The following is a 13358-nucleotide window of genomic DNA, read 5'->3' as shown; positions in this document are numbered from 1 at the left end:
AGAGAAAGGTTCTCCATCCAGAGGCTGGATGGACACTGTAACAGGCTCCTCAGGGAAGCAGTCACAGCACTAAGAAGCGTTTGGACAACGCTCTCAGGCACATGGTGTGACTCTTGAGGCTGACCTACTCAGGGCCAGGAGCTGGACATCGATGATGTTTGTCCTTTCCAACCCAGAACATTTTGTGATTCAATGATTCTTCCAGCCGCCTGAGGAGGAGCCTTGGCGCCCGCTCCGTGGGGAAAACGAGAGCCTTCGTTTGCGCCGGGCTATCAGCACGCAAAGGCCGCCCGCCGGGGGAGCTCGGCGGCGCTGTGCGGCCGTGCCCGTGCCCGGTAGGAAGCGGAAGGGCCGGCGGCGCCGGGAGCGGGCCGGGAACCGCCGGAACAGCCGAGGGCCGCCCCACCACCGGGGGAGGGCTGAGGGCAGCCGGGACGGAGCGGCGCCGGGTCGGGGCTATGCTGCTGCGCCTGGTGCCCGAGTTCGAGCTGCAGAGGGACGTGGTGCCCTGGCTGGCGGAGCGGGGCTGCGCCGCGGCTCTAGGTAACGCTCCGGGAGGCCGAGGAGAGCCCCATGCCTCCGGCCGGCCGTCCCTCCCTCTCTCCGGCCGCCTCCGTGCCCGCCGAGCTGCGGCGAGGCCCCCGGGTGCGGGTCCCCAGCGGGAGCTGCGGCCGTGGGGCCGGGATGGTGGCGGGGGAGCGGCGGCCCCCGGGCCCCCCTCAGCCGGGGCTCGAGGGGAGTGACGCTCGGGTGCCAGGGGCCTTGAGGTGGGCAAGTTTGCTGTCCTCAAGGAACTTCTGACATGCCGAAAACACTTCTACACATCTGCGACACTGCACAGCTTGTTTCTTCTTCCTTCTTCACACGTTTGGGGCTTTATCTTTTTTTTTTTCTCCCCTCCTCCCTCCCCGCTCCCCCCCGCCAAAAAAAACAAAAGAAAGAAAAAAAAGTGTTAGCATTACTCCCTCTCCCACGCTACTCCCCTTTCTGGGAGGAAAAACCCCACAGCCTGAACACTTTGGTGTGTTTGGTAAACGAGTGCTAGTTTAAAATTAGATGCAGCGTCAGCTGTCGCAGCACCTTGCGATCGCCAACATAGCGAGAGCTCGGGGTAGTGGTTGGAAAAAAGTGACCTCCCGTATTCCTATCACTGTGGCTTTTTGCTTGTTACTCATCTGCAGAGCAGCTGGCTTAGTTCTGCTTTTCAGAAACTGATGAAAACCTTATTCTAATAAAATAATAGTACTGTAATAGTTATTGCTTCAGTAGAAGTACCATCGATATGCAAGTGTGATGAACTTGAAATGCCTTCAGTTGCTTTTGCTTTACTTAAAAAACTTAACTTGCTTCCATCATTGAGGGGCTGTTATCAAATAGACTCATAAGATTTTGTTTGGTGACAAACTAGAAAGTATCAGCTTGGAAAAGAAGAGAATTATTTACCAAGCCATCATTTAAGAAATCTGTTAAAAATACTTCACATATTTTACATTTACTGAACAATTATCGAAAGGTATACTGAAGGGATCTGAGGTAAAATTCTGAAATTGTCCATGAATAATTGATTAATTTATGAATTTATCAGCTCATCAGTGATGCATTCAAAGATAATCTGTATGTTAATGGCATAAAGGTCTCAAAATGGCACTGGCTTGTGTTTGGGAAGGAGAAAATTGTATTGAGTCTTTTAAAGCGTAATAGAGTCTTCATTGAGTAATGTCCCTGGTAATACAGAATCATAAGAATCTAGTTTGGAGGGTGCATCTGATCAACTACCAGCACTGCTGTATTGCATTTTAACTTATCTGTGTATAGTGACATTTTCCCCCTCTTGAGTGCTTTCATATTAGGAATGTGAAGGTGGGAGGTAAAGATTTGAAAATACTAATTTAAACATCAAAGAAATATCTAATCACAGAAAGTAAGTAATTTTTAGGAGTCATGGTACTTTTGTGTCAGTGTTTTCAGATGTTACTCATATTTATTATGTTTCCTAAAGACTTGAAAGCATTTGATAGCATGTGAGAACTGCTAATTGCATGAGAGCTGGGAGAAGCTGTAGTGATAGGAAGGGAGCAGCAAGCAAAGTGAACCAGCCTTGTTCTCTTTATTCATTCCACTGAATTTGGTATGAGCTGCATAGAATGGCCTTCAGGAAATAAAATTCTGAGTTCTCCTGATTATATTGGTGAAAGCTGTGTGCTGGGCAGGCAGGCTGGGTTGGTTCTTTTGCAGCCCTTCATCTGCTGGTCTCAGCTGTGGGCATGAGGAAGAAGTTGTAATTCTATGTGCAGGGTTTTACTGCAGGGCTTTCCAAGGACAAAACCCACTGCCACTTCTTTGCCTCCATATTCCTACTGACTGTTCTCTTCAGAAGAGAAACTCTCTTCTGACACAGAACTGCCTCAGCACCTTTAAGGTATCTGTGTCAGATGATAGCTAAATTCATTGACATGGAGATTGCTCATGGACCTTCTTCTCTACCAAAATTCTGCTCTGAGGAAGTATTGCATGAGAAAATGTGGAGACTGTAGTACTCATCTTGAAAGTTTGAGGTGGTTGTTAAGTTCCAGGAAGCTTCAGATGAAAAAAAAAGAGAGTATATTGTTATCTTAGACTCTCCCAGTTGTCATGATCTAGCTCAAATATAGTGGTATTGTAGTGTACTTCGAGTGATATGAATGCTACTCATTGTAAAGGAAGGGTTTTCATTGTCCTCCCACAACAGAATGGAAAATTTACTTTCTTCTGATAATACTTGAAAACAGTTTTTTTTTTTTCCTATCACTGCAAGCTGTACAAGCCAGTATATAGTATCAGTCTTGTTAAACTAAGTTTCACTAAGTGTCTTCCTTCTATCAACACTTTGTGATAACTGCCAAGTAAATAGTGTCAGACTTGACTAAATACTTGCAGAGGGTTATGGAGAATTATTTATGCTGATGCTTACTGAACTGCAGGCCATCTTTATTATATGAGAACAATCATACAACTTCAACCTTACTAAGGGCAAAATTTCCACTTCTAGTAAAAATTCCATTGGAGGTAAACACATTTTTGATGGCTATGGTGATTAGAAAACAAAAGCAGCATCAGGAAAGCATGCATTTTTCTCACCTTGAGTACAATATTTTATCCTTTTTTTCTGATGGTTTTCTTTTTATGTGTACTGCTGTGTCGAGATATGTTCTTCTCGTTCTGTGTCCATCTTAGCTTCCTGCTCATTTGTTTCCATTTTAACTGTACTCTTTTGTTCTCATCCCATATAATTTCGTGTCCTGCATTTATTAGTTCTCTGTACTTGTAGGTAGGTTGCATATCTCTCTATATGGTATTTAGTGTTGTGGTTCTTTAGATTTTGGTGTGGTTATTTCTTTCTTTATTTCTTTTTGGAGGAGGGGCTAAGAACGACACAGGAGTGGTGGTGTTGATGTTGTAGAGCTATTGTCTAAAGATGTAGTTTATTTTCAGGCTTTTCTTTGGGATGCTGAAGGAGCAGGTGTGAGCAAGTGATATTTTCCTCAGGCTAGTTCTCTCTTCCTGTAGTGTCCAGAGGACTGGAGTATGGCTTCACTGTTTGAACCCCATGTGGCGTATAGTGAATAAATGCAAGGGGGTGATTTTGGTTTAATTTGGTTTTTTTATTCTTTGAAAAAGCACATTTGATTTTCATAACAAAAGGTAATGGTCATTAGAATCATAATTATAACGAAGAGGTAGGCCTTACAAAAATAATTTTTTTCTTGCATGTTTTGAAGTCCCTTAATTTTCTGTGTTGAAGTTTATCAGATTTAAATCATGGTGTAAGAAGTACTCTGTTTTTCCAGAAGGGAGTAATTTTGGCATATGCAAATAAGTATTTACAAGTAGAAATGTATTTAGCATATTTGCTTAAAGTGTACATAAATTATAGGATGAACCAGCTGAAATGAAAATCCTGTGCCTTTTTGTACTTATTTCAGACACTTCTGAGAATTCATCAGCACTCTACGTTGTAAATGTTGAAAGAAATGGAAAAATTATTTATACCTGGAAGGTGAGTCGACCTTGGAATTTAATAAAAATAGTTGAGAATAATACTGTATGTGAATCTAATTGAGTTCTTGTAGTTTAATTTTTTTTTGCAGTCAGTGTTAGAATATGGAAACACGACTGATTACAACCTGGCGAGGTTGGGCAGTAGGAAAATACCTGTTTCCACTTCAGACAAAGGTTAAGAATGATGAAATGGAGAGTAAAGTACTCACCTGATTAAGTCCATAGGGTTTTTGTCCTTGACTTTTTGCTGGCCCAGAATGTCTCCATGAACAAAACACAATTTCTTTAAGATACTTCATAAGCAGCACATAATTTCGCCCTCCCTTTCTTAGTGAAGCCTAGCTATTAAATTCATGTGCAGTGCTGTAATTAAATGTTTTCTCCTACTAAAATGTCTTAAGATGCCCTTTATTAACTATTTATTAACTATTTCTGCATATGCCATTCTTTAAGATTCATCCATAACACTTTATTGCAAGTAGTCTGAAGTAACTCCTGTTTATTTGATATCTTGAAATATCTAGAGCTGGCTTCTAAACATAAGATTCTGCTCTTCATGGTATATGTTTTTAGTTTTACTTCTAAGTGGGTTTTCTAATGGTTTTAGAAAGTGAAACTTTGTCTTCTTCTCATTGTTCATTTGATGAGACAAGCTGTGCTTCTTGACTGTGCATCTCAGAGGAGTGTGTAGATCCAGCTGGATCCTGGAGGATTTTGGTTCTTGAGGAGTACAGATAGGAGATGAAACTCCAGTCGAGTAGGGATGCCTTTCATTCACCTCTGGCTCAACAATGCTAAAACTCTCCAGCTTCCCTAGGGTTAAGGGAAGAGGTGAGGCCTTCATCAAGGCTTTAATTTTAATATGCTTTCGCTGTGGGTGGATGTTTCCTTTAGTACAAGCATAGGGGAGTCTGTACAAGACAACAGTAACCATAAAAACAATTCTAAAGAGTATGTCAAATTTTGGGTTTTTTTCATTGCTTAAGACTCTAGAAGACTTAATACAAGTAACCATGTAGCTCAGCAGGAGATCTGGTACTCTGTGTGTGTGGTGTTGCTGCTTTCTAGTACCTGTGGAATCTCACACTAAGCATTTTAGGGCCTCTGACAGTCTAACTGCCCTGTGTGCTCTTCAGGCACTTGCAGCAGCACAAGGGATGAGTTGTAGCTCGAGGTTCACATGTCTAAATGTAGGTGTGTACCTGCATGCTGATGTCTAAGCTGCCGCTGTAGTCTGTAAGGATCTGGGCAAAGCAGTTGGTGGAACTGAGGGAATTGGCCACTTGTAGCCTGTTCTTTGGGAGGAGGTGTATGGTGTGGAGGATGTAAACTAGACTGAGCTGGCCTGGCTTGTTTCCCAATAGACACAAATAGAAAACAACCTTTGTCTTCTAAGTGAGAGACAGTCAAGTGTATTCTGTGTGAAATCAGGGGAAGGTGGACACTGAGTTTTATTTTCAAGCTTATTTTATAGTATTATGTTGTACTGCGGTTTTGACAATGTCTATATTTTGTGACATTAATAGTTATTGTCAAAGAAGATATTTTTAACAGAAGTGAATTCTATTTGCAAGGTAATGCAAGAATCTTCAGAGTGCACATGGAAACAAGTGTCCTAGTTTATGCATAGTCATAGGCGTTCTGTCACCAGTCTTGTAAAGTGTATTTTTCAGTATCTAAGTAAGATGGTGTTAATGTTTCAGACACACTTGAAAAAAGAGTTATTTGTGAAAGTACTTGCTTAATCTTAAGTTAGGAGGCCTGAAGCCTGTGTCTTAATATAAAGACATTTTGTTTTCCTTGTTTAAATCAGATGTCAAAGACTTTTGTCATTGCCACAACAATAATGAGACACTCAGAAATAGACCCCTTAGGAAGTGAATACTCAGGCTTTTGTTTCAACTTCACAAAGCAAGATGCCATAAATTTGTAAATAACCACAGATCTCTCCTCTCTCCCCCTAAGCAGTTGTTAAAAACAGTGAAGCTCACTGTGAAAGTAGAAGCCTGTGTGGCTGGATTTAATTTCAGTAGTTTAGCAATTTAGTGCCTATACCCAGAGTGCATTAATACACATCAGTTTGATTTGCTATCCAGTATGTGCTGCAAAGCAAAATTTTCTTTTTTAATATATTTGGAAAATTTAAGGCATGGTAAAAATTAAGAAATAGTAAAGTTTTGATTTGTAGTCCCAAACATTTTTTTGCTCCAAATAAAATAATAATTTATTTATTATCAATAAGCTAGAAAGGGTATATATTATGTGACTCTTCAAAGGCAGAAGGCTAATGGTGAGCTTATAAAATACTTAGCCTTCAAAGAATCACTTCCTAAGGCAGACCTGAAATCCTTTTTCCAGGCTACAGCCAGATCACTGGGAGCTGATTTTTGGTGATGTTTGATGCTTCTGTGCTCCCTTTTGGAGCAATGACCACCAAGTTGGTGAGGTTCGGAATACCAGCCTTAGCCCTCATCCCTATTGATTCTTGTACTGATATCTCTGTTCCTGGCCCTATTGCCTGCAACTAAAACCAGTTTAGAAGCAAAGTGAGAGAGAGCCAGAGGTTTATGCAATGGCCTGTGGGCTGTGGATTGGCCACATTTCAGCTTTATCCCATGTATTAGTTCTAAAAGGAAAAAATAAATCTTTGTTCTCTTGGAATTAGAATTTGCTTTCTTGGAATTAGATAATTAACTGCCGGTTTATATATAGGACTGGGAAGTGTGTGAGGATGTGTGTCAATGGGCAGGGAGAACAGGGAGGTAGGAAAAAAAAAGAGCAATATTTAGCTTTGTGTATGTTTATATTGCTAGTGCTAATTTGTTTCCATCCATAGGGAAATCAGAGAGACACTCACATTGGATTGTTTGATCTTCAAACTAAACAGAACGAGGTGAGAGCAATACCAAGTTTCTCTCTGGTGATGACAGTGCTGTAGTGTTTCAGATTTTGATGCTATGCAACACAGTATGTTATGTCCTTAAGGAGTGTGTCCTTGGTGCAAACATCTAAAAGGCTTGAGAGTAGTAAAGCATCATGTCTACAATCTTTATTTCTAAACAACCTTTTAAACAGCAAGTCCTTTCTACTCTCCTCATTGCACACATGTGCCAAGAAGTAAATGTTTGGAGTTTTATTTATATGTGCATTCTTGGTCTGTTTGGTGATACCATTTTAAGAGATTTTTTATTCTAAAACTGAACATACTGCAATTCAGTAACTAAAATCATGATAACAGGTTTTTGAAGGTGTCCCCATAATAGTATGAAATGAGTAAAATTTTGTATTTACATAAAAGTCTGCTATACTGCTCTAGTGGCAACATGGAGCTCAAAAGAACCAGTAAAAAACAAACATGAGAAAAAGGAGAACTGTTACAATTGAAGCATGAAATGTGGTTCTTCTGGGCATGAAAAAATATGGCTTAAAGATAAAAACTGTGGGACAGCACTATTTTCCTAAGAAGTAGTGAGATGGTTTCCTTTATGGAGTTTGAAAAAGCGCAGTTATTGACATTACTGTGTTTCTCTGTAGCACCTCTATATGTTTGAGAAGAATCTGCACATAATCAGCTGTTCAATCAACAATGAAAAGACCTTATTGGGTAAATATGTGCTTTATCATTAATTTTTTTTGATAAAGATTTAGTTCAGTAGGATGATACAGTTGGGTTTAGAATTACTTAAATCTATTTTGATCTGTGTGTTGCCCACAGCAGTTTATGAATTTCAGTGGATCCATCATCAGACAATGTAGGTAACAACATAATGACACAGCTATGACAATATTGCTGTTTTATTAAAACATCTAAGACACACTGCCCCTTTTTCATTTTCTCCTCCTGCAATTGTGAATACCTGCTACATTTAGAGGAGCTTCTGATGTTCCTTTTACATGTTATTGGTAAAAGAATGGTGGTGCTCATTCTTCAAGGATGTTTGGTAAGATTAATGTCAAATATGCACATTCACTGTGGTTGTGTTGGTGTTTTCTCCCCCCACAGCAGTCAGCTTCTGTCAATATACAGAGGAAGAAAGAACAAGTCAGCTCTTACAGTCAGGTACTGCAAGTGGATTTTTTGATACTGTTTGAAATATTGTACCTTTTTGCTTTCTTTTGCATGTGATTTCTGTTTAGAAGACCAACTTGTGTGCATTAAAGAATGTTATCTAAAATATGTTCTTTTTGCAGCGTCCAAGTATTTAACCTTGCTAATCGAAATTCATCCCATTAATAATGTGAGAGTCCTAAAGGCTGTGGATAGCTGTGTTCGAGTACAGGTAAAATATTCAACTAATCTAAACACAAGCCTTTATAAACTTCTGTATTGAGAGAAAACATGGTTTAGTGCTGAAATATCTCATGTTATCTTGCAACAGAGATAATGTCCCGTGTTTCTTCAGAAAAATAAAAAGTGAAACTTCATAAAATGTTTGGTATAGAATATTTCTCCAACATGAAGGCTGCTTTTTTATTTCTCTTCAGTCTTCCACAGTTTGCAGTTATAGCAACTGGTAACTATTCATGTGTAATATGAGCTATTTTTATTAATTAAATATCATTAGTGTGTCTGATTTAATTTAAAAATACATAAATATCTAGCTGAAAAAACCCCAAGCATTTTTAGATGTGTTCTAAACTACTTTAGTTTTTTACTTACTTTTGTGAAATTTTCTGTACAGTTTCTTTATCCAGTTGAAGGCAGAAATGCTTCTACAGAAAGTCGTCTCTTGCTAGTTTCAGAAGATAAATGTGAGTTAATATTTTCAAAGTACATTGTCATTATTTTACTTCAAGATTAGTGTTATAGATAGTATTTTTGGTAGCCTTTTATTGGGGGGAAAAAACAGGAAAAAGAAGGGTATGAGTTATTCTAGGTATTCCAAAGGCTTTTCAAAAACTGTATCATTTACCAGATTTTTTTCAATGTTAACAGAATGGCCATCTTTGTCTACAATTAGTTGCTTAGCTCTCACATTCATCAGTCATCTTTACTTCTAAAAAAGCTAAAATAGACTCCTTATAGCTGCCTACATAAATTCAGAGCAAATCAATTGATTGAAAGATGTCATTTAATGTGGGAAGTGGGACAAGAATAGAGCAATAGTTCCTTGAATTCCGCTAACATTGCATATTCAGCCTAATCTAATGGCAGGGAATGGATAAAGATAGACACTTAGAAAAGAGTGGGGTTTTCCTTCTTATTATAGAGTGAGATTTCTTTTCCCATCCCCTTGGAGAGACCCATCTTCCCTGAGCTAGACACCAACCTTGGGTAGATGGACTTAGGTGGACAGAGCTAAATCAGAAGCACATCTGCTAGGTGAATGCTGCACTTGTCATGCAGGCCAGCTGTGGATAACTTTCAGGAGTTTTGTGTGGGAAAGGACTGTGAGGGGTATTCATGTTAGGAAGTGAAACAGGTCAGGGATAGTCTCATACATGGACATGCAGCTCCACAGACTCTTCCCACGGGTCCTCCTTGGCTTGCTTGGACACATTCCAGTCATTGCTCTTCAAGCCTGTGCTGTGCTGGTGTGGGCAGGGAACTGTTTCCACGAGGTCTTATGGCTGAGGCCACTCTCAGCTCAGGAAGGAAGAGACTCCAGGTCTCTGTAGGCACCTGTGCTCATGTGTCACAGATTTCCTCTTACAATGAGTTGAACTTTCCTGGCCCTAAAGTGTTCTTACAGAATTCTAAGAGGTGAGCTTGTTTAATAAGCTGTATAAAAGCATTTAAAAATGTTTGGTTTTAATGATTTTTTTTTTAATTTTTCAAAGATATTGAACAATTTGACATTCATGTTGTTGCAGAAGAAGACCAAAAAGTGGTAAGATTGAAAAATCTTTGAGTTTGAGGTTTTTTTACTTTAATTTGCTGAAAGTTTTGGAAGTTTTTTTAGTTTTATACTTGGGCAACACAAGGTTTATTAAAGAAAGCACTGATTACTATGGCAACTTATGCAGGTGAGCAAAGCTGATTGAAAAAATTTACACCTTGTGATCTATGAGGAAAATGATTTATTTTACTGGGTTTGTTACATGTTGCTGAATGCTTCTATGCGTTAGAAGTTGGAAGTAAACATAGTGTTTATTAATTTTAAAACCATTTTAAATATTTGCAGCCATTTAAAATATTTTCAGAGTTGCCTTCCCAACCTTGTCTATTGTGAGTCTGTGTGAACCCAGTAAAGGACTCATTTAAAACAAATGAACAAAAGATGTAAAACTTAGATGCAGTCCGAGTACAGTGAATGTTCCAATATCTTTCCCCTCATCTCTTTTTTGCTTTTTAACATGAATTTGTCATCAACAAATTGTGGATATTCAGCTTGAAAGACTTATTATTAATGAGCATTTATCTAATATAGTAAATAATTTTGTCATGAAAGCCAATATTATTGGGTATTGCATTATGGGGGTGAATGCAGACTTTGAAGGAAAAGTTAATGACCTGATTTTTGTCCCTGTGCAGTCTTTCATGGTTTTCTTAGTTTATCATGACCCTTCAAGCAGAGGGGTTTTATATGCTAGACTACAGTCGTGGAGTAAAGACTTAAATATAATCAGAAAACAGATTGATGTGATATCCTTTTGCCAAACAGATTTGGTTTGGTTTGCATGATATCTCCTTACATGATTCGAGTGTGCCTGTGTACAATCCCAACAGTTTTCCACAGCTGTAACCTTTTCCCTACACCCTCTGTCTCTCTCACATGGCTGAAGCTTCAGATAGAAATCTTTTCTGGAGACACATCTCCTTTCAGTAGTTAATGCAGCTGATTCTGAACTGACTGTGGTATATCCCTCCTCTCTGAGGAAGAGTGCCTCTGCTATTCTTTGTTCACTTTGAGCAGTCTAAGTGGTGAATTTCTTGCAAGCAAGGAAGACTGAAAGATCTGTTAGTAGTTGTACCCTGAAAACTGTGCTTCTGATCTCTTTAAACTGAGAACCTTGCACACAACAAGGGTGGACTTCATGCTGCTGACAAGGAGCCTGTTCCTTCCAAGCTCCTTATTATTTGTGCCTCTTCTCTCACTGCTTTTCTCTTTAAAGCACAGACTGTGCATAATTGTTGCAGAACTTTATATGGTGGCTTCTAATGTTTTCATTCTTTCCCTGTAGGTGATTCAAAAGTCAGGTCAGCTTCCAAGAGCCAAAGTTGTAGATGACCTCGTTTGGGCACAGTGGGATATGATGGAGCAAAGACTCTTCTACATTGTTCCAAAGGTGAGCTGAAAGTCATTCTTGCAGTTTCGTTCCTGCTTGTCTAGTGGCAGTAAAGTTTTAAGTGTGTGGGGTAGCAAATAGGGGTTTGTTTTCATTAGGATGGTCTTTCTTCTTGCCTCAAATAACCTAAAGTAAAATCCAAACTTACCTTAGCTGCTACTGTGCTTAGTACATTGCAAGAAGAATGGTGAACTTAGTGCTTTCTATTAAAAAGGTGAGCTTGTCAAATTTTTTTCTTTATTTAGAAAGTTCTTTAACTCAAAAGTATCTAACTCTATCCAAAACTGTTGTGAGTATAATGCCTCTCTTCTAGACAAATCACATCCAGAAAGTATTTTGTGTGCCGACTTACTGAGTGACCAAGTGAGGACAGGTTCTTGGCAAGGGTTTGGGTTATTTTGTCTGAGGGACTATTTGCACTTGATGCATTCTCTGTAAATAAAAAAGGATTTTTCTGTACTCTTCTTAGCCACAAAAAGAGTGAGTTAGGAAATAACAGGAAGTGAACTGTGATGGAGAAATACATTTATGTTTTTGTTTCTGAGATACCCTTTTTGAACTGACCAAAGTAAGATACAATTCTTTTTGCCATATAGGCAGATATGGAAAACATTTTTTTTTCATTTTCTAAAATGTGTGAGACGTGTATTGCTGTGTGTAAGTGACGGCCCACGCAATTATATATGATTGGCAGATAATGATCTGGGGCAGGAAGGAAGCATGTCATAGTGCTACTGTGAGGGGTTATATGTGGTTTATAAATTCTTTTGTCCCCTAAATTCTGCATATCTGTTAGCAAAGCAGGTTAAGTGTGAAGAATGGTGCTGAGTATCCAATCACTTCTCAGTCTGTAGAATATGCTTTCTTACTTACAAAACACATACTTTTTAATTCCAGGAATCAAAGAGTACTTTAAGGTGTGTCCAGTTTTATCCTGATGAAAATTTTAACTCAATAGTAAGTTATTAGTATTTTCTTATATAATTGTTTTTAGGGGGACGTGATTATGTTTTCCAGGTACTATCTGTTTGTCTTTTTAATGATTGAAACTTTTTCAGAGGAAAACTGGAGTTTGTTTTTCCATTTGTTTTTTGGGGGTTTTTTTTGCATTATTTTCTTGTCAAGAATATATTCAGTCAGATTCAGATTTTGCCACAGTAAGGTAACTTTGGTGGAATTACACTTTTTTTGACCTAGAAGGCAGAAAGTGACATACATGACACTATACTGATCTTATACTCAGTTATTGAAAAAGCAGGCTTATCAAGTGCACTAGAAAAAGAAACCATGTACTGATTTTGTGTCAGTTTTAAGTGAGAAAGGAACGTTTGTTGCAGCCAAAATACAAAAACGAGAACATAAAAATTACAACATGTAATTGTTACTAGACTTTTGTCCCAGTGGCAGAAAATTGCTGCACTGCAGCAATTTATTTTCTCCTTTTAAAAAAGAGTCTGTATTATGGGGGTTTTTGAAATGACTGTAAGGATTAGAGGATTGTTAAAATATTGAACCTGGTGAAATGTGACTATGACACATTTTACTGGTCTGAAATGCTAAACGTGGTATATTGACCTCTGTAAAGAACAGGTTTGTTTACTTTTTTGTTTAACAGCTGGAATCACACCTGGATCTTGCTGTAAATGACACACAGTTAAAGTAAGTTTGTTTTTTTAATGTTTTGGTTTGCTTTCCTTTTAATTTACATGGTAACATTTTACAAATCCAAGTAAAACTTTTCCAGGCCACAATATCTTTGTTTGCAGTTGCCTATATGGTACTGGAACAGGAGAATAACATGAAAACTGTGTCCAGACCTCCAGTTCTTATTCTCATCAGGCTCAACTGTAAAAAGTAATTTAATCCTTGACTGCTTCTTAGTGTGATTTAAAAAAATTATTTGTCTGAAGAGCTAGCTATAGTTAAACCTTCTAAGTATGCTGAACCTATTTAAATTAATTTGCTTTAACCTAGGGCATGTTGTAATGGTGATGTCAAAATTTGTCAAGGGAAGCTCTGCATTTTTAATTGCTGTTGCAAATTTTATTGGGCAGTTAAGCAAACCAGTAGCACCTTTTTATAGCCTGTGA

General features: G+C 38.6%; 1 protein-coding gene across 5 annotated transcripts in view; it reads left to right on the top strand.

Moving 5' to 3' along the window:
- Positions 1-328: 328 nt before the first annotated feature.
- GSAP (gamma-secretase activating protein) overlaps positions 329-13358 on the top strand; it is a 43977-nt gene continuing 30947 nt past the window's right edge. The window contains exons 1-11 of one of the 5 annotated variants that reach the window (XR_015804082.1): positions 329-543; positions 3963-4036; positions 6875-6931; positions 7573-7642; positions 8042-8098; positions 8230-8318; positions 8721-8790; positions 9820-9869; positions 11164-11268; positions 12166-12225; positions 12884-12927. Coding sequence is in view for 4 of the 5 variants with exons in the window: in XM_088165856.1 (XP_088021982.1) it covers positions 459-543; positions 3963-4036; positions 6875-6931; positions 7573-7642; positions 8042-8098; positions 8230-8318; positions 8721-8790; positions 9820-9869; positions 11164-11268; positions 12166-12225; positions 12884-12927 (761 nt within the window). In the remaining variant the exon portion in view is untranslated. The remainder of the gene's footprint in view (positions 544-3962; positions 4037-6874; positions 6932-7572; positions 7643-8041; positions 8099-8229; positions 8319-8720; positions 8791-9819; positions 9870-11163; positions 11269-12165; positions 12226-12883; positions 12928-13358) is intronic. The other 4 variants (XM_088165856.1, XM_088165854.1, XM_014869051.2 and 1 more) reach the window with 4 other exon arrangements.

The sequence above is a fragment of the Sturnus vulgaris genome, chromosome 5 (assembly GCF_052056855.1).
Source record: "Sturnus vulgaris isolate bStuVul1 chromosome 5, bStuVul1.hap1, whole genome shotgun sequence".
Classification (NCBI taxonomy): Eukaryota; Metazoa; Chordata; class Aves; order Passeriformes; family Sturnidae; genus Sturnus; species Sturnus vulgaris.
This window is presented reverse-complemented; position numbering and strand designations above follow the sequence as displayed.